The sequence below is a fragment of the Mytilus californianus genome, unplaced genomic scaffold, assembly GCF_021869535.1.
Source record: "Mytilus californianus isolate M0D057914Y unplaced genomic scaffold, xbMytCali1.0.p SCAF_10, whole genome shotgun sequence".
Classification (NCBI taxonomy): domain Eukaryota; kingdom Metazoa; phylum Mollusca; class Bivalvia; order Mytilida; family Mytilidae; genus Mytilus; species Mytilus californianus.
The window spans coordinates 74,652,594-74,680,082 of NW_026262582.1; the positions used below are offsets into that span (position 1 = coordinate 74,652,594).

The window sequence follows — 27,489 nt, forward strand, 5'->3', positions numbered from 1 at the left end:
ACCTTTGAATTAGCTCAAAATACCCACACCTTAATCGTGAGCGGGAAGATTAGTTTATAATAAAATTAATCACGCATACACAAATATGGTTCTTCTACAATACCAGAGCAATTCAACAAAAACAAAAGTGTAAACTTAAAACAGCTTTGTTGAAGTTTTCTCACTAAAAGAGGGTCGAAAAATACCAGAAGGACATTCATAGATCGAAAATAAACTGACAACGCCATGGCTAAAAAAATAAAAATACAAACAAACTAATAATAGTACACAAGACACAACATAGAAAATTAAAGACTAAGTAACACGAACCCCATCAAAAACTGGGGGTGATATCAGGTGCTCCGAAAGGGTAAGAAAATCCTGCTCCACATGTGTATCCAACAAGCCTTATATATAAAGACAAGAGGATATAGTATGATTGCCAATAAGACAACTCTCCACAAGAGACCAAATGACACAAAAATTAACAATTTTAGGTGACCATACGGCCTTCAACAATGAGCAAAGCCCATACCGCATAGTCAGCTTTAAAAGGCCCCGAAATGACACATATAAAACAAATCAAACGAGAAAAATTTACGGCATAATTAATGTAAAACAAAGGAACGAAAAACAAATATGTAACACAGCAACAAACGATAACCAATGAACTACAGGCTCCTGACTTGGGTCAGGGACGTACATACATAATACAGCGGGGTTAAACATGTTACCAGGATATCAACCCTCGTCTAACCTGGTAAAGTGGTGTAACAGTACAACATAGGAACGGCCTATCAAAATCAGTTGAACGAGGTGAACGAGGCTTAACTCATCAGATGGATACACATAGAAATACATTTAACACTACACAGATTGGACATGGCCGGATACTTGTAAATCCCAACAAAAAAAGAAACTTAGTACAGATCGGAGAGTACTCGCAGTTACTGGCAGCTACTTCAAAGCCAATAACAACTAATAATCAAAATCATGCATCTAACACTGTTTTTGTGTTCACTTTGCCCTGGGGGTGTTATTTTGCGTATTACATGTATTCAAAAGTTGACAAGCATCAAACAGTATTTCTACAATTCAATAATTTAAAGATTTAGTATTTGAACAATCAATAGTTTTTACAAGTACAAGAAAAAATCGATAAAAAATCGACAATTGTACAGTATTGAAGCTACCCAACAATAGGTACTTTCTCAACCTGCACTTTCAATGAGTCTGCAAGATCATTTAACTTAAAAGGTCGGACGATGATACGAGCTTTAGCCTTATGACTGGTCCCCATTATTCCAGTGACCTCAAATTGGCTGTCCTTAATAGATATTGTTTTAGTATGTTGGTAATATTCTCCACGTCGGAGATTTAAACCAGAGCCGCTTGTTCCAGACTCCATTTGTTGGAACCAGTCTTTATCTTGTGTTACTCCTTTATCTGTTAACCCAACGCCTAGTTCGTTGCTGTGTAAATCAAAACTGTATGGACAACTCCACATGACGACTGCTCTCTTACTAGTAGACGATATTAACCAGGATGCTGTTCCGTATGTACCTGTAGCGGTATTCCCGGTTTTGTGTGCTACCTGCAAATAAAAAATAAAATGTAATGTATATTTCTATTTTTCTCATTGTCGCAAACTTTCTTTTGTAATATTAAAGACCATAAAGATTAGAATTTAATGGAATCGATATAAAATTGATACCAGGTTGTACATAAAGGCAACAGTAGTATACCGCTGTTCGAAACTCATAAATCGATAGAGATAAAAACAAATCCGGGTTACAAACTAAAACTGAGGGAATCGCATCAAATATAGGAGAACAACGACATAACATTAAAATGTAACACACACAGAAACGAACTATAATATAACAATGGCCTTTTTCCTGACTTGGTACAGAACATTTTAAGAAAAAAATGGGTTGAACCTGGTTTTGTGGCATGCCAAACCTCCCGCTTTTATGGCAACGTCAAACACAACACCAAAACGACAACATCACATGACAGGGCCACAATACAAATAAATGGGAGAACATATAGGACAAAGAAACACACGAATAATAGCTAACAAAAGGTACTAGGCTTAAAATTCAATACGCCAGACGTGCGTCTCGTCCACACAAGACCAACCAGTGACGCTCAGATGAAAAAAGTTTGAAAGCCAAAACAAGTACAAAGCTGAAGAGCACCATGGACCAAAAACTTCAAAAAAGTTGCGCCTAACACGGCCAGGGTTTTCTGCCTGGGACAAGAACATCCTTCTTATTATTTAGAATAATTTATAATTTTGCAAACAGTAAATTTTATAAAATGACTATATAATAGATATACATGATAAAACCGAAGTGGGACTAACTACAGAATAAAAACGGATACAGTACATAAAACAACTTAATCCAACACATAGAAATACACAGCCGAGTTAGCCAAAGCCTCAACGCACAAAGTGACGTCATATTTGAAATTCTAAAAAAACACACAAAGTGACGTCACATTTGAATTTGGTACGACATGGTCGGATAAAAAACTCTAAATGTTAATGTAATAAAACGGTCAATGCGAAATTCAACATAAATGAACAAGTTTATGTAGAATCATTTCTATTTATCGGATTTTATTTTCAGTCATTATCTTACCATCGAATGCAATATATATAGCATGTCTGTCGCATGGGTCAGTACTTACACAAGAAATTAAAAATATTTACTTTGACAAATTACTGAGAGGATCTTTTTTTTTGGCTAAGCCTTTATAAATGGTTTTCATATTTAGATGAACAATGTAACATTTTGTGTTTACAGTTGTTTTCTAATGTTTTGCTGTTAATTACGCTACTGTTACATCTGTTATAAACATGATATACCAGTCACATTATTTGTGACTGACTAAAATTAGGAACCTGCAATTCAGTAGGTGTCGTGTATGCTGAATGTAATATTTGTTTTTCGTCCATTGATTTAAACTTTAGTTTTCTTGTTTGATTTTGTTTACATTGTTTGTATGTCAGAGACTGTGATAGCTGATTATACGTTATGTATTTTACTCTTTTTTGAAGGCCATACAGTGATTTATTGGTGTTTTCTGGTGGAAAGTCATCCCATCGACAATCTTATATGTTTTTGTACCTCATGTTTGTGGTTTACCATCTTTGCCGCAAATTCATAGTCTTCTGTTTGATATTAAATTGATATAAAGATCCATTTTGTAACATCTTCTGATCAAATTATTTGGCAATCGTCAATGGCAGTCAGCAGGGTTTACGAACATCGGTTGTTCGACCTGTTATTCAAATGTGTTTTGTTAAAATATATTTTTTCACTCTTTTGGTCTTTTGGGAAATGTTGTTTGTGCTGTATTTAATAGACCCCTGCAAAAAATTGCAGTTTTTATCCAACGCATTTATGGGTTTGAACGTTGTTTTCAATTTAGACTTGTATATACATATATCAATATATATAAAACGTCTAAAAAAAAGTCAACGAAAATTGGTAAGAAATCGAAAAACATCCTAAACTATCCAAGATCTTTCCCGAGCCACCTGTACTGGCTTTCCGTAGGCCCAAAAGCCTTAAAGACTTGCTGGTGAGAGCTGATTTATCCTCTCAAGCAGGCTCTTCGTCTGTGTGCTCTTGCAAGGGTTGCGGAAACAAACGATGTCTGACTTGCAAACAAATACTGGTTACCCAGACTTTTAATAGTCACTCCACTGGTACAGAATACACCATATTTTGCAATGTTAATTGCAAGACTACAAATGTTGTGTATCTCCTACAGTGTAAATGTGGTAAACAGTATGTTGGCGAGTCAGAACAGCCGTTTCACAAACGAATGAACGGTCATCGTAGCGACTACCAATGCAAGCCAGACCTCCCTCTCAGTCGACATTTGAGATCCCCTGGCCACACTAAGGCAGATCTCAATCGACTGACAATTACAATCATTGACCACAACTCTGCTTGGTCTAGGGAGGATAGACTCACTCGGGAAACATTTTGGATAAAAAAATTAACAACTTTGGCACTAAATGGGATAAATGAAAAGATGTAGTTCGACTCCATACAGTGCTTCACATTTGGGTTATATTACTTATTATTACAGTCTCTGTTTCTATTTCTTTACCTTACTCATCTCTAAAATAAATCTGTTGAATATACCAATTTAAATTGCTTAATTTTTTGAGGGATGTAAAAGTACCATGTCACGTTCAACTGGTTATAACCTTAGTCAAAATTTATTATTATATTTTAACGGCCATTTGTTTGCGATGTTTGTTATTACTCTACCGTTGTCAAATTTGAAATATTAACAAATTTAGATCGTTCAGTGCTGTTTATTTGGAATTCTTATTGACGCAATCGTTCTTGTTACATCAAAACTGTCGTCACCGTTAAAGCTTTAGAATTGTGCTAGTTCATATCGCACATTATTATTTTATTTAAAGCATATATTTGAACTCTCTGTTGTAATTAATCATATAACTTATGTCGTGTTTAACACATATTTAGAATTGTTGAAATATACTTTTTCACTTCTTTGGTCTTTTGGAAAATGTTGTTTGTGCTGTATTTAGACCCCTCTAACAAGAAATTTGTTTTGCATGCACACGTATAAAAATTGCGGTTTTTATCCAACGCAATCATAGGTTTGAACGTTGTTTTCAATTTAGATTTGTTTATATTTTTTCGTTTGGGCTTGTATTATATTTGCCTTAGGGTTTATATGATCCGTTCATCCTATTTTGACTCCTCAAAATTCAAGAGTCTATCATAAATTGATGTAAATTGTTGGGATTTCCAAATACCGTTTCGATTCCTAACATCACTGATGAGACATTATTTGTCGAAATCCGAATATGGTGTACAAAAACCTTTGCACCTTTTGTTTGCGGTATATCATCTTTTCCGCAAGTTTATTGTTTTCTGTTTAGTACACAATTTAAAATGAAGATCCATTTATTACATCGGTGATCCGTTTATTTGGCAATCGCCAATGGCAGTCAGCAGGGTTTCAGAACATTTGTTGTTCGACCTGTTAGTCAAATGCGTTTTGTTATAATATACTTTTTTACTTTTTTGGTCTTTTGGAAAATGTTGTTTGTGCTGTATTTAGACCCCTCTAACAAAAAAATTGTTTTGCATGCACACGTATAAAAATTGCGGTTTTTATCCAACGCAATCATAGGTTTGAACGTTGTTTTCAATTCAGACTTGTTTGTATTTTTTCGTTTGGGCTTGTATTATATTTGCCTTAGGCTTTATATGATCCGTTCATCCTATTTTGACTCCTCAAAATTCAAGAGTCTATTCTTATATAAGGTAAATTATATGGCCTTCCAAAATACCGTCTCGATTCCTAACATCACTGAAGAGACATTATTTGTCGAAATCCGGATATGGTGTACAAAAACCTTTGCATCTTTTGTTTGCGGTATATCATCTTTTCCGCAAGTTTATTGTTTTCTGTTTAGTACACAATTTAAAATTAAGATCCATTTATTACATCGGTGATCTGTTTAGTTGGCAATCGCCAATGGCAGTCAGCAGGGTTAAAGAACATTTGTTGTTCGACCTGTTAGTCAAATGCGTTTTGTTATAATATACTTTTTTACTTTTTTGGTCTTTTGGAAAATGTTGTTTGTGCTGTATTTAGACACCTCTAACAAAAAAATTGTTTTGCATGCACACGTATAAAAATTGCGGTTTTTATCCAACGCAATCATAGGTTTGAACGTTGTTATCAATTTAGACTTATTTATATTTTTTCGTTTGGGCTTGTATTATATTTGCCTTAGGGTTTATATGATCCGTTCATCCTATTTTGACTCCTCAAAATTCAAGAGTCTATCCTAAATTGAGGTAAATTATATGGCCTTCCAAAATACCGTCTCGATTCCTAACATCACTGAAGAGACGTTAATTGTTGAAATCCGGATATGGTGTACAAAAACCTTTGCACCTTTTGTTTGCGGTATATCATCTTTTCTGCAAGTTTATTGTTTTCTGTTTAGTACACAATTTAAAATTAAGATCCATTTATTACATCGGTGATCTGTTTATTTGGCAATCGCCAATGGCAGTCAGCAGGGTTTAAGAACATTTGTTGTTCGACCTGTTAATCAAATGCGTTTTGTTATTATATACTTTTTTACTTTTTTGGTCTTTTGGAAAATGTTGTTTGTGCTGTATTTAGACCCCTCTAACAAGAAATTTGATATGCATGCACAAGTATAAAAATTGCGGTTTTTATCCAACGCAATCATAGGTTTGAACGTTGTTTTCAATTTAGACTTGTTTGTATTTTTTCGTTTGGGCTTGTATTATATTTGCCTTCGGGTTTAAATGATCCGTTCATCCTATTTTGACTCCTCAAAATTCAAGACTCTATCCTAAATTGATGTAAATTGTTGGGCTTTCCAAATACCGTTTCGATTCCTCACATCACTGAAGAGACATTAATTGTCGAAATCCGGATATGGTGTACAAAAACCTTTGCATCTTTTGTTTGCGGTATATCATCTTTGAAGCAAGTTTATTGTTTTCTGTTTGGTATTACATTTATAATTAAGATCCATTTATTACACCTGGTGATCCGTTTATTTGACAATCGCAAATGGCAGTCAGCAGGGTTTAAGAACATTTGTTGTTCGACCTGTTAGTCAAATGCGATTTGTTATAATATACTTTTTTACTTATTTGGTCTTTTGGAAAATGTTGTTTGTGCTGTATTTAGACCCCTTTAACAAGAAATTTGTTTTGCATGCACACGTATAAAAATTGCGGTTTTTATCCAACGCAATCATAGGTTTGAACGTTGTTTTCAATTGAGACTTGTTTATATTTTATCGTTTGGGCTTGTATTATATTTGCCTTCGGGTTTATATGATCCGTTCATCCTATTTTGACTCCTCAAAATTCAAGAGTCTATCCTAAATTGAGGTAAATTATATGGCCTCCCAAATACAGTCTCGATTCCTAACATCACTGAAGAGACATTAATTGTCGAAATCCGGATATGGTGTACAAAAACCTTTGCATCTTTTGTTTGCGGTATATCATCTTTTCCGAAAGTTAATTGTTTTCTGTCTAGTATTAAATTTAAAATTAAGATCCATTTATTACATCGGTAATCTGTTTATTTGGCAATCGCCAATGGCAGTCAGCAGGGTTGAAGAACATTTGTTGTTCGACCTGTTAGTCAAATGCGTTTTGTGATAATATACTTTTTTACTTATTTGGTCTTTTGGAAAATGTTGTTTGTGCTGTATTTAGACCCCTCTAACAAGAAATTTGTTTTGCATGCACACGTATAAAAATTGCGGTTTTTATCCAACGCAATCATAGGTTTGAACGTTGTTTTCAATTTAGACTTGTTTATATTTTTTCGTTTGGGCTTGTATTATATTTGTCTTCGGGTTTATATGATCCGTTCATCCTATTTTGACTCCTCAAAATTCAAGATTCTATCCTAAATTGAGGTAAATAATATGGCCTTCCAAATACCGTTTCGATTCATAACATCACTGAAGAGACATTAATTGTCGAAATCCGGATATGGTGTACAAAAATCTTTGCACCTTTTGTTTGCGGTATACCATCTTTGAAGCAAGTTTATTGTTTTCTGTTTGGTATTACATTTATAATTAAGATCCATTTATTACACCTGGTGATCCTTTTATTTGACAATCGCAAATGGCAGTCAGCAGGGTTTAAGAACATTTGTTGTTCGACCTGTTAGTCAAATGCGTTTTGTTATAATATACTTTTTCACTTTTTTGGTCTTTTGGAAAATGTTGTTTGTGCTGTATTTAGACCCCTCTAACAAGAAATTTGTTTTGCATGCACACGTACAAAAATTGCGGTTTTTATCCAACGCAATCATAGGTTTGAACGTTGTTTTCAATTTAGACTTGTTTATATTTTTTCGTTTGGGCTTGTATTATATTTGCCTTAGGGTTAATATGATTCGTTCATCTTATTTTGACTTCTCAAAATTCAAGAGTCTATCCTAAATTGAGGTAAATTGTTGGGCTTTCCAAATACCGTTTCGATTCCTCACATCACTGAAGAGACTTTATTTGTCGAAATCCGGATATGGTGTACAAAAACCTTTGCACCTTTTGTTTGCGGTATATCATCTTTTCCGCAAGTGTATTGTTTTCTGTTTAGTATTAAATTTAAAATTAAGATCCATTTATTACATCGGTGATCCGTTTATTTGGCAATCGCCAATGGCAGTCAGCAGGGTTTTAGAACATTTGTTGTTCGACCTGTTAGTCAAATGCGTTTTGTTAAAATATACTTTTTCACTTTTTTGGTCTTTTGGAAAATGTTGTTTGTGCTGTATTTAGACCCCTCTAACAAGAAATTTGTTTTGCATGCACACGACGTATAAAAATTGCGATTTTTATCCAACGCAATCATAGGTTTGAACGTTGTTTTCCATTTATACTTGTTTATAATTTTTCGTTTCGGCTTGTATTATATTTGCCTAAGGGTTTATATGATCCGTTCATCCTATTTTGACTCCTCAAAATTCAAGAGTCTATCCTAAATTGAGGTAAATTATATGACCTTCCAAATACCGTCTCGATTCCTAACATCACTGAAGAGAAATTATTTGTCGAAATCCGGATATGGTGTACAAAAACCTTTGCACCTTTTGTTTGCGGTATCTCATCTTTTCCGCAAGTCTATTGTTTTCTGTCTAGTACTAAATTTAAAATTAAGATCCATTTATTACATCGGTGATCAGTTTATTGGGCAATCGCCAATGACATTCAGCAGGGTTTAAGAACATTTGTTGTTCGACCTGTTAGTCAAATGCGTTTTGTTATAATATACTTTTTTACTTTTTTGGTCTTTTGGAAAATGTTGTTTGTGCTGTATTAAGACCCCTCTAACAAGAATTTTGATTTGCATGCACACGTATAAAAGAGGGACGAAAGATACCAGAGGGACAGTCAAACTCATAGATCGAAAACAAACTGACAACGTCATGGCCAAAAATAAAAAGACAAACAGACAAATAATAGTACAGATGACACAACATAGAAAACTAAAGACTAAGCAACACGAACCCCACCAAAAACTGGGGGTGATCTCAGGTGCTCTGGAAGGGTAAGCAGATCCTGCTCCACCACATGTGTCACCCGTCGTGTTGCTTATGTTATTACAAATCCGGTAAATAGTCCAATACGGTAAGTCACATTCGTGAAAAGGGAAGGGTATTGTAATTACGACATAAGGAACATATCCGATATCATCTGTGAAACGGTTATTCCATAACGGTCAACCAACTCGTGATGGCGTCCGTAAAATTTACGAAGGAATGACTTCAACTTCACCATTTGGAACTCTTGGTTTAATAGCTTCCTTGTGAGCAGCAATCCTCTATCAAGGAAATCATGATAGGAAACACAAGCCCGGGAATATCGTATCAATTGGGAGATATATACTCCGTATGCAGGCGCTGCTGGAATGTTGCTACATAGAAATGGAAAGTTCACAATTGGGAAGCTGAAATCATCTCTTTTGTCGTAAAGTTTTGTTTTCAACCGACCCTCATTGTCAATTTCTAGATATAAGTCAAGATATGAGGCAGACTTAACTGTATCTGTAGTATCCTTTATCTCTAGTTCGATGGGATAGATTCGTTCAACATAGTCACCAAATTTTGTATTATTTAGTGAGAGAACATCATCTATATAGCGGAACGTAGAGTTAAAGGATATTGCTAACTTCTTATCTCTCTTCCTAAGAAGCCCCTGTATGAAGTCAGCCTCATAATAATAAAGAAACAAGTCAGCAAGAAGAGGGGCACAATTGGTTCCCATTGGAATTCCGACAGTCTGTTGAAAAACACGTCCTCCAAACGTAACAAATATGTTGTCAATCAAGAAATCAAGCATCTTGATAATGTCAGTTTCAGAGAATTTTTTGTTTGAATCAGAGTGATTCTTTACAAAGTAGTAAAAATTGCGGTTTTTATCCAACGCAATCATAGGTTTGAACGTTGTTTTCAATTTAGACTTGTTTATATTTTTTCGTTTGGGCTTGTATTATATTTGTCTTCGGGTTTATATGATCCGTTCATCCTATTTTGACTCCTCAAAATTCAAGATTCTATCCTAAATTGAGGTAAATAATATGGCCTTCCAAATACCGTCTCGATTCATAACATCACTGAAGAGACATTAATTGTCGAAATCCGGATATGGTGTACAAAAATCTTTGCACCTTTTGTTTGCGGTATACCATCTTTGAAGCAAGTTTATTGTTTTCTGTTTGGTATTACATTTATAATTAAGATCCATTTATTACACCTGGTGATCCTTTTATTTGACAATCGCAAATGGCAGTCAGCAGGGTTTAAGAACATTTGTTGTTCGACCTGTTAGTCAAATGCGTTTTGTTATAATATACTTTTTCACTTTTTTGGTCTTTTGGAAAATGTTGTTTGTGCTGTATTTAGACCCCTCTAACAAGAAATTTGTTTTGCATGCACACGTACAAAAATTGCGGTTTTTATCCAACGCAATCATAGGTTTGAACGTTGTTTTCAATTTAGACTTGTTTATATTTTTTCGTTTGGGCTTGTATTATATTTGCCTTAGGGTTAATATGATTCGTTCATCTTATTTTGACTTCTCAAAATTCAAGAGTCTATCCTAAATTGAGGTAAATTGTTGGGCTTTCCAAATACCGTTTCGATTCCTAACATCACTGAAGAGACTTTATTTGTCGAAATCCGGATATGGTGTACAAAAACCTTTGCACCTTTTGTTTGCGGTATATCATCTTTTCCGCAAGTGTATTGTTTTCTGTTTAGTATTAAATTTAAAATTAAGATCCATTTATTACATCGGTGATCCGTTTATTTGGCAATCGCCAATGGCAGTCAGCAGGGTTTTAGAACATTTGTTGTTCGACCTGTTAGTCAAATGCGTTTTGTTAAAATATACTTTTTCACTTTTTTGGTCTTTTGGAAAATGTTGTTTGTGCTGTATTTAGACCCCTCTAACAAGAAATTTGTTTTGCATGCACACGACGTATAAAAATTGCGGTTTTTATCCAACGCAATCATAGGTTTGAACGTTGTTTTCCATTTATACTTGTTTATAATTTTTCGTTTCGGCTTGTATTATATTTGCCTAAGGGTTTATATGATCCGTTCATCCTATTTTGACTCCTCAAAATTCAAGAGTCTATCCTAAATTGAGGTAAATTATATGACCTTCCAAATACCGTCTCGATTCCTAACATCACTGAAGAGAAATTATTTGTCGAAATCCGGATATGGTGTACAAAAACCTTTGCACCTTTTGTTTGCGGTATCTCATCTTTTCCGCAAGTCTATTGTTTTCTGTCTAGTACTAAATTTAAAATTAAGATCCATTTATTACATCGGTGATCCGTTTATTTGGCAACCGCCAATGGCAGTCAGCAGGGTTTTAGAACATTTGTTGTTCGACCTGTTAGTCAAATGCGTTTTGTTAAAATATACTTTTTCACTTTTTTGGTCTTTTGGAAAATGTTGTTTGTGCTGTATTTAGACCCCTCTAACAAGAAATTTGTTTTGCATGCACACGACGTATAAAAATTGCGGTTTTTATCCAACGCAATCATAGGTTTGAACGTTGTTTTCCATTTATACTTGTTTATAATTTTTCGTTTCGGCTTGTATTATATTTGCCTAAGGGTTTATATGATCCGTTCATCCTATTTTGACTCCTCAAAATTCAAGAGTCTATCCTAAATTGAGGTAAATTATATGACCTTCCAAATACCGTCTCGATTCCTAACATCACTGAAGAGAAATTATTTGTCGAAATCCGGATATGGTGTACAAAAACCTTTGCACCTTTTGTTTGCGGTATCTCATCTTTTCCGCAAGTCTATTGTTTTCTGTCTAGTACTAAATTTAAAATTAAGATCCATTTATTACATCGGTGATCAGTTTATTGGGCAATCGCCAATGACATTCAGCAGGGTTTAAGAACATTTGTTGTTCGACCTGTTAGTCAAATGCGTTTTGTTATAATATACTTTTTTTACTTTTTTGGTCTTTTGGAAAATGTTGTTTGTGCTGTATTAAGACCCCTCTAACAAGAATTTTGATTTGCATGCACACGTATAAAAGAGGGACGAAAGATACCAGAGGGATAGTCAAACTCATAGATCGAAAACAAACTGACAACGTCATGGCCAAAAATAAAAAGACAAACAGACAAATAATAGTACAGATGACACAACATAGAAAACTAAAGACTAAGCAACACGAACCCCACCAAAAACTGGGGGTGATCTCAGGTGCTCTGGAAGGGTAAGCAGATCCTGCTCCACCACATGTGTCACCCGTCGTGTTGCTTATGTTATTACAAATCCGGTAAATAGTCCAATACGGTAAGTCACATTCGTGAAAAGGGAAGGGTATTGTAATTACGACATAAGGAACATATCCGATATCATCTGTGAAACGGTTATTCCATAACGGTCAACCAACTCGTGATGGCGTCCGTAAAATTTACGAAGGAATGACTTCAACTTCACCATTTGGAACTCTTGGTTTAATAGCTTCCTTGTGAGCAGCAATCCTCTATCAAGGAAATCATGATAGGAAACACAAGCCCAGGAATATCGTATCAATTGGGAGATATATACTCCGTATGCAGGCGCTGCTGGAATGTTGCTACATAGAAATGGAAAGTTCACAATTGGGAAGCTGAAATCATCTCTTTTGTCGTAAAGTTTTGTTTTCAACCGACCCTCATTGTCAATTTCTAGATATAAGTCAAGATATGAGGCAGACTTAACTGTATCTGTAGTATCCTTTATCTCTAGTTCGATGGGATAGATTCGTTCAACATAGTCACCAAATTTTGTATTATTTAGTGAGAGAACATCATCTATATAGCGGAACGTAGAGTTAAAGGATATTGCTAACTTCTTATCTCTCTTCCTAAGAAGCCCCTGTATGAAGTCAGCCTCATAATAATAAAGAAACAAGTCAGCAAGAAGAGGGGCACAATTGGTTCCCATTGGAATTCCGACAGTCTGTTGAAAAACACGTCCTCCAAACGTAACAAATATGTTGTCAATCAAGAAATCAAGCATCTTGATAATGTCAGTTTCAGAGAATTTTTTGTTTGAATCAGAGTGATTCTTTACAAAGTAGTAAAAATTGCGGTTTTTATCCAACGCAATCATAGGTTTGAACGTTGTTTTCAATTTAGACTTGTTTATATTTTTTTGTTTGGGCTTGTATTATATATGCCTTAGGGTTAATATGATCCGTTCATCCTATTTTGACTCCTCAAAATTCAAGAGTCTATCCTAAATTGAGGTAAATTATATGGCCTTCCAAATACCGTCTCGATTCCTAACATCACTGAAGAGACATTAATTGTCGAAATCCGGATATGGTGTACAAATATCTTTGCACCTTTTGTTTGCGATATACCATCTTTGAAGCAAGTTTATTGTTTTCTGTTTGGTATTACATTTATAATTAAGATCCATTTATTACACCTGCTGATCCGTTTATTTGGCAATCGCCAATAGCAGTCAGCAGGGTTTAAGAACATTTGTTGTTCGACCTGTTAGTCAAATGCGTTTTGTTATAATATACTTTTTTACTTTTTTGGTCTTTTGAAAAATGTTGTTTGTGCTGTAATTAGACCCCTCTAACAAGAAATTTGTTTTGCATTCACACGTATAAAAATTGCGGTTTTTATCCAACGCAATCATAGGTTTGAACGTTGTTTTCAATTTAGACTTGTTTATATGTTTTCGTTTGGGCTTGTATTAAATTTGCCTTAGGGTTAATATGATCCGTTCATCCTATTTTGACTCCTCAAAATTCAAGAGTCTATCCTAAATTGAGGTAAATTGTTGGGCTTTCCAAATACCGTTTCGATTCCTAACATCACTGAAGAGACTTTATTTGTCGAAATCCGGATATGGTGTACAAAAACCTTTGCACCTTTTGTTTGCGGTATATCATCTTTTCCGCAAGTTTATTGTTTTCTGTTTAGTATTAAATTTAAAATTCAGATCCATTTATTACATCGGTGATCCGTTTATTTGGCAATCGCCAATGGCAGTCAGCAGGGTTTTAGAACATTTGTTGTTCGACCTGTTAGTCAAATGCGTTTTGTTATAATATACTTTTTTACTTTTTTGGTCTTTTGGAAAATGTTGTTTGTGCTGTATTTAGACCCCTCTAACAAGAAATTTGTTTTGCATTCACACGTATAAAAATTGCGGTTTTTATCCAACGCAATCATAGGTTTGAACGTTGTTTTCAATTTAGACTTGTTTATATTTTTTCGTTTGGGCTTGTATTAAATTTGCCTTAGGGTTAATATGATCCGTTCATCCTATTTTGACTCCTCAAAATTCAAGAGTCTATCCTAAATTGAGGTAAATTGTTGGGCTTTCCAAATACCGTTTCGATTCCTAACATCACTGAAGAGACTTTATTTGTCGAAATCCGGATATGGTGTACAAAAACCTTTGCACCTTTTGTTTGCGGTATATCATCTTTTCCGCAAGTTTATTGTTTTCTGTTTAGTATTAAATTTAAAATTCAGATCCATTTATTACATCGGTGATCCGTTTATTTGGCAATCGCCAATGGCAGTCAGCAGGGTTTTAGAACATTTGTTGTTCGACCTGTTAGTCAAATGCGTTTTGTTATAATATACTTTTTTACTTTTTTGGTCTTTTGGAAAATGTTGTTTGTGCTGTATTTAGACCCCTCTAACAAGAAATTTGATTTGCATGCACACGTATAAAAATTGCGGTTTTTATCCAACGCAATCATAGGTTTGAACGTTGTTTTCAATTTAGACTTGTTTATATTTTTTTGTTTGGGCTTGTATTATATTTGCCTTAGGGTTAATATGTTCCGTTCATCCTATTTTGACTCCTCAAAGAGTCTATCCTAAATTGAGGTAAATTATATGGCCTTCCAAATACCGTCTCGATTCCTAACATCACCGAAGAGACATTAATTGTCGAAATCCGGATATGGTGTACAAATATCTTTGCACCTTTTGTTTGCGGTATACCATCTTTGAAGCAAGTTTATTGTTTTCTGTTTGGTATTAGATTTAGAATTAAGATCCATTTATTACACCTGGTGATCCGTTTATTTGGCAATCGCCAATGGCAGTCAGCAGGGTTTAAGAACATTTGTTGTTCGACCTGTTAGTCAAATGCGTTTTGTTATAATATACTTTTTTACTTTTTTGGTCTTTTGAAAAATGTTGTTTGTGCTGTATTTAGACCCCTCTAACAAGAAATTTGTTTTGCATGCACACGTATAAAAATTGCGGTTTTTATCCAACGCAATCATAGGTTTGAACGTTGTTTTCAATTTAGACTTGTTTATATTTTTTCGTTTGGGCTTGTATTAAATTTGCCTTAGGGTTAATATGATCCGTTCATCCTATTTTGACTCCTCAAAATTCAAGAGTCTATCCTAAATTGAGGTAAATTGTTGGGCTTTCCAAATACCGTTTCGATTCCTAACATCACTGAAGAGACTTTATTTGTCGAAATCCGGATATGGTGTACAAAAACCTTTGCACCTTTTGTTTGCGGTATATCATCTTTTCCGCAAGTTTATGGTTTTCTGTTTAGTATTAAATTTAAAATTCAGATCCATTTATTACATCGGTGATCCGTTTATTTGGCAATCGCCAATGGCAGTCAGCAGGGTTTTAGAACATTTGTTGTTCGACCTGTTAGTCAAATGCGTTTTGTTATAATATACTTTTTTACTTTTTTGGTCTTTTGGAAAATGTTGTTTGTGCTGTATTTAGACCCCTCTAAAAAGAAATTTGTTTTGCATTCACACGTATAAAAATTGCGGTTTTTATCCAACGCAATCATAGGTTTGAACGTTGTTTTCAATTTAGACTTGTTTATATTTTTTCGTTTGGGCTTGTATTAAATTTGCCTTAGGGTTAATATGATCCGTTCATCCTATTTTGACTCCTCAAAATTCAAGAGTCTATCCTAAATTGAGGTAAATTGTTGGGCTTTCCAAATACCGTTTCGATTCCTAACATCACTGAAGAGACTTTATTTGTCGAAATCCGGATATGGTGTACAAAAACCTTTGCACCTTTTGTTTGCGGTATATCATCTTTTCCGCAAGTTTATTGTTTTCTGTTTAGTATTAAATTTAAAATTCAGATCCATTTATTACATCGGTGATCCGTTTATTTGGCAATCGCCAATGGCAGTCAGCAGGGTTTTAGAACATTTGTTGTTCGACCTGTTAGTCAAATGCGTTTTGTTATAATATACTTTTTTACTTTTTTGGTCTTTTGGAAAATGTTGTTTGTGCTGTATTTAGACCCCTCTAACAAGAAATTTGATTTGCATGCACACGTATAAAAATTGCGGTTTTTATCCAACGCAATCATAGGTTTGAACGTTGTTTTCAATTTAGACTTGTTTATATTTTTTTGTTTGGGCTTGTATTATATTTGCCTTAGGGTTAATATGTTCCGTTCATCCTATTTTGACTCCTCAAAGAGTCTATCCTAAATTGAGGTAAATTATATGGCCTTCCAAATACCGTCTCGATTCCTAACATCACCGAAGAGACATTAATTGTCGAAATCCGGATATGGTGTACAAATATCTTTGCACCTTTTGTTTGCGGTATACCATCTTTGAAGCAAGTTTATTGTTTTCTGTTTGGTATTAGATTTAGAATTAAGATCCATTTATTACACCTGGTGATCCGTTTATTTGGCAATCGCCAATGGCAGTCAGCAGGGTTTAAGAACATTTGTTGTTCGACCTGTTAGTCAAATGCGTTTTGTTATAATATACTTTTTTACTTTTTTGGTCTTTTGAAAAATGTTGTTTGTGCTGTATTTAGACCCCTCTAACAAGAAATTTGTTTTGCATGCACACGTATAAAAATTGCGGTTTTTATCCAACGCAATCATAGGTTTGAACGTTGTTTTCAATTTAGACTTGTTTATATTTTTTCGTTTGGGCTTGTATTATATTTGCCTTAGGGTTAATATGATCCGTTCATCCTATTTTGACTCCTCAAAATTCAAGAGTCTATCCTAAATTGTGGTAAATTGTTGGGCTTTCCAAATACCGTTTCGATTCCTAACATCACTGAAGAGACTTTATTTGTCGAAATCCGGATATGGTGGACAAAAACCTTTGCACCTTTTGTTTGCGGTATATCATCTTTTCCGCAAGTTTATTGTTTTTTGTTTAGTATTAAATTTAAAATTAAGATCCATTTATTACATCGGTGATCCGCTTATTTGGCAATCGCCAATGGCAGTCGGCAGGGTTTTAGAACATTTGTTGTTCGACCTGTTAGTCAAATGCGTTTTGTTATAATATACTTTTTTACTTTTTTTGGTCTTTTGGAAAATGTAATTAGACCCCTCTAACAAGATATTTGATTTGCATGCACACGCATAAAAATTGCGATTTTTATCCAACGCAATCATAGGTTTGAACGTTGTTTTCAATTTAGACTTGTTTATATTTTTTTGTTTGGGCTAGTAATATATTTGCCTTAGGGTTAATAATGATCCGTTCATCCTATTTTGACTCCTCAAAATTCAAGAGTCTATCCTAAATTGAGGTAAATTATATGGCCTTCCAAATACCGTCTCGATTCCTAACATCACTGAAGAGTCTTTATTTGTCGAAATCCGGATATGGTGTACAAAAACTTTTGCACCTTTTGTTTGCGGTATCTCATATTTTCCGCCAGTTTATTGCTGTTTAGTACTAAATTCAAAATTAAGATCCATTTATTACATCGGTGATCAGTTTATTGGGCAATCGCCAATGGCAGTCAGCAGGGTTTAAGAACATTTGTTGTTCGACCTGTTAGTCAAATGCGTTTTGTTATAATATACTTTTTTACTTTTTTGGTCTTTTGGAAAATGTTGTTTGTGCTGTATTTAGACCCCTCTAACAAGAATTTTGATTTGCATGCACACGTATAAAAATTGCGGTTTTTATCCAACGCAATCATAGGTTTGAACGTTGTTTTCAATTTAGACTTGTTTATATTTTTTCGTTTGGGCTTGTATTATATTTGCCTTAGGGTTGATATGATCCGTTCATCCTATTTTGACTCCTCAAAATTCAAGAGTCTATCCTAACTTGTGGTAAATTGTTGGGCTTTCCAAATACCGTTTCGATTCCTAACATCACTGAAGAGACTTTATTTGTCGAAATCCGCATATGGTGGACAAAAACCTTTGCAGCTTTTGTTTGTGGTATATCATCTTTTCCGCAAGTTTATTGTTTTTTGTTTAGTATTAAATTTAAAATTAAGATCCATTTATTACATCGGTGATCCGTTTATTTGGCAATCGCCAATGGCAGTCGGCAGGGTTTTAGAACATTTGTTGTTCGACCTGTTAGTCAAATGCGTTTTGTTATAATATACTTTTTTACTTTTTTGGTCTTTTGGAAAATGTTGTTTGTGCTGTATTTAGACCCCTCTAACAAGATATTTGATTTGCATGCACAAGTATAAAAATTGCGATTTTTATCCAACGCAATCATAGGTTTGAACGTTGTTTTCAATTTAGACTTGTTTATATTTTTTTGTTTGGGCTTGTAATATATTTGCCTTAGGGTTAATAATGATCCGTTCATCCTATTTTGACTCCTCAAAATTCAAGAGTCTATCCTAAATTGAAGTAAATTATATGGCCTTCCAAATACCGTCTCGATTCCTAACATCACTGAAGAGACTTTATTTGTCGAAATCCGGATATGGTGTACAAAAACTTTTGCACCTTTTGTTTGCGGTATCTCATCTTTTCCGCCAGTTTATTGCTGTTTAGTACTAAATTCAAAATTAAGATCCATTTATTACATCGGTGATCAGTTTATTGGGCAATCGCCAATGGCAGTCAGCAGGGTTTAAGAACATTTGTTGTTCGACCTGTTAGTCAAATGCGTTTTGTTATAATATACTTTTTTACTTTTTTGGTCTTTTGGAAAATGTTGTTTGTGCTGTATTTAGACCCCTCTAACAAGAATTTTGATTTGCATGCACACGTATAAAAATTGCGGTTTTTATCCAACGCAATCATAGGTTTGAACGTTGTTTTCAATTTAGACTTGTTTATATTTTTTTGTTTGGGCTTGTATTATATTTGCCTTAGGGTTAATATGATCCGTTCATCCTATTTTGACTCCTCAAAATTCAAGAGTCTATCCTAAATTGAGGTAAATTATATGGCCTTCCAAATACCGTCTCGATTCCTAACATCACTGAAGAGACATTAATTGTCGAAATCCGGATATGGTGTACAAAAATCTTTGCTCTTTTTGTTTGCGGTATACCATCTTTGAAGCAAGTTTATTGTTTTCTGTTTGGTATTACATTTATAATTAAGATCCATTTATTACACCTGGTGATCCGTTTATTTGGCAATCGCCAATGGCAGTCAGCAGGGTTTAAGAACATTTGTTGTTCGACCTGTAAGTCAAATGCGTTTTGTTATAATATACTTTTTAACTTTTTTGGTCTTTTAAAAAATGTTGTTTATGCTGTATTTAGACCCCTCTAACAAGATATTTGTTTTGCATGCACACGTATAAAAATTGCGGTTTTTATTCAACGCAATCATAGGTTTGAACGTTGTTTTCAATTTAGACTTGTTTATATTTTTTCGTTTGGGCTTGTATTAAATTTGCCTTAGGGTTAATATGATCCGTTCATCCTATTTTGACTCCTCAAAATTCAAGAGTCTATCCTAAATTGAGGTAAATTGTTGGGCTTTCTAAATACCGTTTCGGTTCCTAACATCACTGAAGAGACTTTTTTTGTCGAAATCCGGATATGGTGTACAAATACCGTTGCACCTTTTGTTTGCGGTGTATCATCTTTTTCGCAAGTTTATTGTTTTCTGTTTAGTATCAAATTTTAAATTAAGATCCATTTATAACATCGGTGATCCGTTTATTTGGCAATCGCTAATGGCAGTCAGCAGGGTTTTAGAACATTTGTTGTTCGACCTGTTAGTCAAATGCGTTTTGTGAAAATATACTTTTTCACATTTTTGGTCTTTTGGAAAATGTTGTTTGTGCTGTATTTAGACCCCTCTAACAAGAAATTTGATTTGCATGCACACGTATAAAAATTGCGATTTTTTTCCAACGCAATCATAGGTTTGAACGTTGTTTTCAATTTAGACTTGTTTATATTTTTTTGTTTGGGATTGTATTATATTTGCCTTAGGGTTAATATGATCCGTTCATCCTATTTTGACTCCTCAAAATTCAAGAGTCTATCCTAAATTGAGGTAAATTATATGGCCTTCCAAATACCGTCTCGATTCCTAACATCACTGAAGAGACATTAATTGTCGAAATCCGGATATGGTGTACAAAAATCTTTGCTCTTTTTGTTTGCGGTATACCATCTTTGAAGCAAGTTTATTGTTTTCTGTTTGGTATTACATTTATAATTAAGATCCATTTATTACACCTGGTGATCCGTTTATTTGGCAATCGCCAATGGCAGTCAGCAGGGTTTAAGAACATTTGTTGTTCGACCTGTTAGTCAAATGCGTTTTGTTATAATATACTTTTTAACTTTTTTGGTCTTTTAAAAAATGTTGTTTATGCTGTATTTAGACCCCTCTAACAAGATATTTGTTTTGCATGCACACGTATAAAAATTGCGGTTTTTATTCAACACAATCATAGGTTTGAACGTTGTTTTCAATTTAGACTTGTTTATATTTTTTCGTTTGGGCTTGTATTAAATTTGCCTTAGGGTTAATATGATCCGTTCTTCCTTTTTTGACTCCTCAAAATTCAAGAGTCTATCCTAAATTGAGGTAAATTGTTGGGCTTTCTAAATACCGTTTCGGTTCCTAACATCACTGAAGAGACTTTTTTTGTCGAAATCCGGATATGGTGTACAAATACCGTTGCACCTTTTGTTTGCGGTGTATCATCTTTTTCGCAAGTTTATTGTTTTCTGTTTAGTATCAAATTTTAAATTAAGATCCATTTATAACATCGGTGATCCGTTTATTTGGCAATCGCTAATGGCAGTCAGCAGGGTTTTAGAACATTTGTTGTTCGACCTGTTAGTCAAATGCGTTTTGTGAAAATATACTTTTTCACATTTTTGGTCTTTTGGAAAATGTTGTTTGTGCTGTATTTATACCCCTCTAACAAGAAATTTGATTTGCATGCACACGTATAAAAATTGCGGTTTTTATCCAACGCAATCATAGGTTTGAACGTTGTTTTCAATTTAGACTTGTTTATATTTTTTTGTTTGGGCTTGTATTATATTTGCCTTAGGGTTAATATGATCCGTTCATCCTATTTTGACTCCTCAAAATTCAAGAGTCTATCCTTAATTGAGGTAAATTATATGGCCTTCCAAATACCGTCTCGATTCCTAACATCACTGAAGAGACATTAATTGTCGAAATCCGGATATGGTGTACAAATATCTTTGCACCTTTTGTTTGCGGTATACCATCTTTGAAGCAAGTTTATTGTTTTCTGTTCGGTATAACATTTATAATTAAGATCCATTTATTACACCTGGTGATCCGTTTATTTGGCAATCGCCAATGGCAGTCGGCAGGGTTTAAGAACATTTGTTGTTCGACCTGTTAGTCAAATGCGTTTTGTTATAATATACTTTTTTTTACTTTTTTGGTCTTTTGGAAAATGTTGTTTGTGCTGTATTTAGACCCCTCTAACAAGAAATTTGATTTGCATGCACACGTTTAAAAATTGCGGTTTTTATCCAACGCAATCATAGGTTTGAACGTTGTTTTCAATTTAGACTTGTTTATATTTTTTCGTTTGGGCTTGTATTATATTTGCTTTAGGGTTAATATGATCCGTTCATCCTATTTTGACTCCTCAAAATTCAAGAGTGTATCCTAAATTGAGGTAAATTATATGACCTTCCAAATACCGTCTTGATTCCTAACATCACTGAAGAGACATTATTTGTCGAAATCCGGATATGGTGTACAAAAACTTTTGCACCTTTTGTTTGCGGTATATCATCTTTTCCGCAAGTTTATTGTTTTCTGTTTACATGGTTTAGTACTAAATTTAAAATTAAGATTCATTTATTACATCGGTGATCAGTTTATTGGGCAATCGCCAATGGCAGTTAGCAGGGTTTAAGAACATTTGTTGTTCGACCTGTTAGTCAAATGCGTTTTGTTATAATATACTTTTTTACTTTTTTGGTCTTTTGGAAAATGTTGTTTGTGCTGTATTTAGACCACCTTAACAAGAAATTTGTTTTGCATGCACACGTATAAAAATTGCGGTTTTTATCCAACGCAATCATAGGTTTGAACGTTGTTTTCAATTTAGACTTGTTTATATTTTTCGTTTGGGCTTGTATTATATTTGCCTTCGGGTTTAAATGATCCGTTCATCCGATTTTGACTCCTCAAAATTCAAGAGTCCATCCTAAATTGAGGTAAATTATATGGCCTTCCAAATACCGTCTCGATTCCTAACATCACTGAAGAGACATTAATTGTCGAAATCCGGGTATGGTGTACAAAAATCTTTGCACCTTTTGTTTGCGGTATACCATCTTTGAAGCAAGTTTATTGTTTTCTGTTTGGTATTACATTTATAATTAAGATCCATTTATTACACCTGGTGATCCGTTTATTTGGCAATCGCCAATGGCAGTCAGCAGGGTTTAAGAACATTTGTTGTTCGACCTGTTAGTCAAATGCGTTTTGTTAAACTATACTTTTTCATTTTTTGGTCTTTTGGAAAATGTTGTTTGTGCTGTATTTAGACCCCTCTAACAAGAAATTTGTTTTGCATGCACACGTATAAAAATTGCAGTTTTTATCCAACGCAATCATAGGTTTGAACGTTAAATTGTTTTCAATTTTGGACTTGCAGGGGTTCAAATTAACATTTTGTACTGGAAGGTCCAGGACCTTTGACACTCCAACCTGAAAGGTCCACAACCTAAATTCCAGGTCCTACTTTTACTTGAAATATTTCATAACTCAGTAAGATACAAAATTAATGTGTTTCATTGTCAGTGTCACTGTTGTATAACATGTTTAATAATAAATGTAATTGTCTTGTATATTATGAATTCAAATAATCTTTTTTTTTGGGTATTGGGGAGGCCGAGGGTGTCACTGGTGGTGGGTGTGTTGTCTCAACGTTTGGTTATTAATTACTAATTATACCATTTTATTAAGCAGTTTAAATTCAAAGCTGTTTAAGTGTATCATATCTAGTTGCACTATTATATTAGTTCCTCTGTAAAAATAAAGTAAGAAACTTCCAGATTTTTATTACTGGCCCTTCAAAATTGAGAAGAAATGACCTCATTGAATTATAGTAATATGTTTACACTATAAAAACATCTACATGTAATATCAGCATTTATTAATGATGAAGAAAATTACTGTCACATTCTATTGGATTTTGACATGAAAATTTGTAAACTAAAAGTAATTTTGAGTTTCTGTGTAAAATATTTCCTACTTTTTCTTTCTTTTCATTATATATTTTGGTTTTCAATTCTAGTGTTTATATTTCATCATCATAGATGTATTTTGTCACCTGCCTGGAATTTATTTTTTTTTATTGTATTTGATCGGCAAACCCGGAATTACCCTTATCCGCCCACGGAATTTGATCCGGTATTGTAATTTTCTTCATTTTCGGTTTATGTCATCCATTGTTTTTCAATATTGTTTTTGTCAGTCTGATACGATTTTACTCGGATTTACACATTACTTGTTGGCAATTTTCGGTAAAAAGCTAGCGGTTGAACAAAATGAACATCGATGTCATGAATAATAAAGATGAAAATAAATTTTGAGATTGTTTGGAAATTTAGGTTAAAAAGGTCGGCAAAGTTAATTTTTATTTTCTTTCAAATCGAAGGTCCGTCGGGCGTGGCTAGTAACCAAAACGAAAGTCCGATTGCAATAGTGGAAGGTCGCGGACCTCGGACCACCGCTAATTTGAACCCCTGACTTGTTTATATATATATATACAAAAGATGCGGTATGATTGCGCATGAGACAACTCTACACAAGAGACCAAAATGACACTGAAATTAACAGCTATAGGTCAGCGTTAGGCCTTTAACAATGAGCAAAACCCATACTGTATAGTCATTGACGGGGTTGAACATATTAGCGGGATTTCAATTCTCCCTCTAACCTGGGACAGTGGCGTAACAGTACAACATAAGAACGAACTATACAAATCAATCGAAAATTTTTTTGTCATTTGGTCTCTTGTGGAGAGTTGTCTCATAGGCAATTTTACCACATCTTCTTTTTTATATTAACTTATCAGATGAATACAGATAGAAATACATATGACAAAAACACATCTTTCTGTGTAAATAGTATATGGAAACGTTTAAACCGGTCATGAGAGTCTGCTACTTACGAACTGCTCCCTTTGGCCTGGTCTCACTACCACCGGTGGAGCTTGAATAATGCCACCATTGATGTATGATTCGGGGTAAATCAAAGGGTATTTGGTCCAGTTTTCTACTTCCACCGTACAGGCAACACTATAACCGGAACCACCTAAAAGTCCATTCAGTACACTTGCACCAGAAGTGACAGCACTGGCAGCCGATCCAGCAGCCGCTATAGCAGCTGCCCAGTCTATTAAACCAGTCACTCTGGCAAATAGCCCTGAAAGTTAGAAATATCTAATTATGTTCAAAGTGATATATAACTGTTTTCAAAGCATTTTGAAAATAGGACTTTGTGAACGGATTTAAATTTTATAAATCACTATTACGTTTATGTCAAAACATTTTCTTGACTTAGAAATAACACAGATTTCAGTTTCACGGTCATGCATAACAACTTTAATTTGAAGATTCTAGCTATCACAAATGCCTAACAATCATCGGCAAACCTCGGCAAATTCCGCTACCTTTCAACTAAGATCTGCCAAATGAAAAGCATAGGATTTTTAAGAGTTTTCTTCCTTATCAATGTTGTAACAAACTCCTCAAGGATAGAGCAATAACTAAAGATTTCGATAATTGTTGGTCCTCAATGCTCTTCAACTTCGTACTTTATTGGGTTTTTTTCAACTTTTTTTTATTCGAGCGTCACTGATGGCGCAAATACAAAATTTTAATTCTGGTATCTTTGACGAGTTTATGTATCAATTCAATCCGTCTGAATAGCTTTTCTGAATTTACCGGCACCTTCAACTACGGAAAACTTATTTTCAATTTTTGCTTTTGTTTCTGTCTGTGGGTCATAAAAAAGATTTTCTACAAATTTAAAAGAAAGTTTAACAAAGGAAAAGATTTCTAAAATGTCTTTTAACAACAGACTGAACCTAAACATGTTAAATGTTGATTTCACAGACGCCGCCGCTGACGTAAATTCAAGTATCCTATCTTTAACATGTTGGCTCGGTTCCAAGTTGTGTTCTACAGTTGGATAGACAGAACGACGAGCGGACATAGCGATTTATATATATACTTTTTTTTGGGGGGAAAAGGGGGAGGGTGGTATACAAATATGTACATAAAAGCATAAGACTGCCTAAACATCCTCAATGCAAATATTGACAAAAAATGAGTGCACGTACATACCAGTAAGACAACATAGTAGAAGGTCAATTCTCATGTTTGTGGACGTTATGATTAAGTTTAAGTGGCATATGTTGATAACCTTTTGCTCCAGACCTATTCTTACTATGTTGATAACCTTTTGCTCCAGACCTGTTCTTACGATTTTGATAACCTATTTGATTTCTCCTTACAAGCAAAGGTTATACGGTTAATGTGTACAGGCGACATATGCATGAATTTAAATATTATTATCAATTAAAAAGTATGGAATGGACAAAGGGACAACAGCAAGAATAAAATATTCGTACAAATAAAAGATCATGTCCAATTGTGGACTGTTGTTGATCCACACAAAATGCCCAGTAACATATGTGCAACGTTCACCATTTCAATAATAAAACTTTTTTTAAATGACCAATAATTTAAGTTTTCAAGGATATACAATTGCAAATTTCGATGTTAATAAACTGAAAATAAAATGAAAGTATAAAACCCTAACTTTCTTCACTGCACGATACATCAATATGATTGATTGGTGTTTGCTTTACGCCGCACTCGAGCGCAAAAAGTCTATATCGTGGCGAGAGCTAATTCGAATATTTTGAAAATTTAATACATCAAGATGAGACTGACTACCAATCGTGTTAAAGTTCAAGTTCGAATTAGAGCGATAGTTGAAATTCGAATTAAGGTTTTGAGTAAGTCAAGAATCAAGTTCGACTAGTAATATAATTTGTACTTCCCAGAGCAACTTGACAGGTGCCACTAGTGTATCAGGATTATCTTACCCGTACCTAGCATTTCATATATCCATGTGTTTTTTTATTATTTTATTTCACAATCTTTTATTGTCTACGTAGTGTTTTGTGGAAATTATTTCTCTGTAAGTCGTCTCTCGATATGTTGCTATGGCTTTGTCAGTTTCTCTTCGGTGAAATCTGCAAGACGACCAAGTACACCATTTAAGAGATTACTGTATCGTATTTGAAGCTTTGCGGACGTCCATCGGTAGTTTTACTGTCGAACATTTAGTTTACCTGACGACGCGATACAGTTATCTCTTTTATAATGCAAAACAAATTCATAATTAAATTTCAATCATGATTTCAGTGTAAAATTTTCATTAAGCAAATTCTGCGAAAAGATGTTATCTTCTTTGGTCACTAAACTAGATGACGTCATAAGTATGCACCTATCGTTTTCTGGCTTCTTGGCCGCTTCAGAATGTAATAAAATTTGATAAAAAGAAGATTTTTAGGCGCAACAAGTGAGTTTTTTTTGCTTATTATTGTAGAAATTACATAGCAATACATTCCGCATTTCAAAATGTCGGCTTTCTTAGTTACAGACAAGGAGATAGAGAATTTTACGCTTACTGTCATCCAATCAGAACCATTGATACAAAATAATTGCACTAGAAACAGTCTTTCCATACACAAAACACAACTAAACATTTGCTAATATTTTCACAGTACTTGAGAAACGGAGAAACAAATCGATCCAAGAAAACTAAAGATTGACTTTTGAACCATAAAAAGTAGGTAAAAGTCAGATGAGCCCTTCAACAGACAAGTACAGCGTACAGTCATTCCATGCACCAAATGCACAGTTGGCCTATTGCTCATAATATGAAAACAAGAGCCGAAAAGCTGAAATGTGTCGCTTGTTTTACTTACCATGAATGATTGTATGTTGATAGTACTAACGATAAAGTGTTATAAATATAAAATAGAGAATGGAAATGATATATATATATCACCTTGTGATCCGTTTATTTGGCAATCGCCAATGGCAGTCAGCAGGGTTAAGAACATTTGTTGTTCGACCTGTTAGTCAAATGCGTGTTGTTAAAATATACTTTTTCACTTTTTGGTCTTTTGGAAAATG

At 34.2% G+C, this 27,489-nt stretch overlaps 1 protein-coding gene across 1 annotated transcript; it reads right to left on the reverse strand.

Annotated features, from left to right (window-relative positions):
• Positions 1-1,144: 1,144 nt before the first annotated feature.
• On the reverse strand, positions 1,145-26,403 carry LOC127719169 (tereporin-Ca1-like). The gene is made up of 4 exons (XM_052225192.1): positions 26,391-26,403; positions 25,222-25,296; positions 24,447-24,700; positions 1,145-1,573 (listed from the first exon to the last, which is right to left on the reverse strand). Exons 1-4 carry the CDS (start codon positions 26,401-26,403, stop codon positions 1,169-1,171), a joined length of 747 nt encoding a protein of 248 aa, XP_052081152.1. The 3' UTR covers positions 1,145-1,168.
• Between the last annotated feature and the right edge of the window lie 1,086 nt (positions 26,404-27,489).

What these genes read in the sequence shown, in the direction of transcription:
- LOC127719169 (XM_052225192.1), bottom strand. An exon ending in TTCCGTAGTTGAAGGTGCCG is followed by an intron (nt 24,701 to 25,221) that starts GTAAATTCAGAA and finishes TCTAACTTTCAG; the next exon opens with GGCTATTTGCCAGAGTGACT. An exon ending in CAGGCCAAAGGGAGCAGTTC is followed by an intron (nt 1,574 to 24,446) that starts GTAAGTAGCAGA and finishes TTTTATTTGCAG; the next exon opens with GTAGCACACAAAACCGGGAA.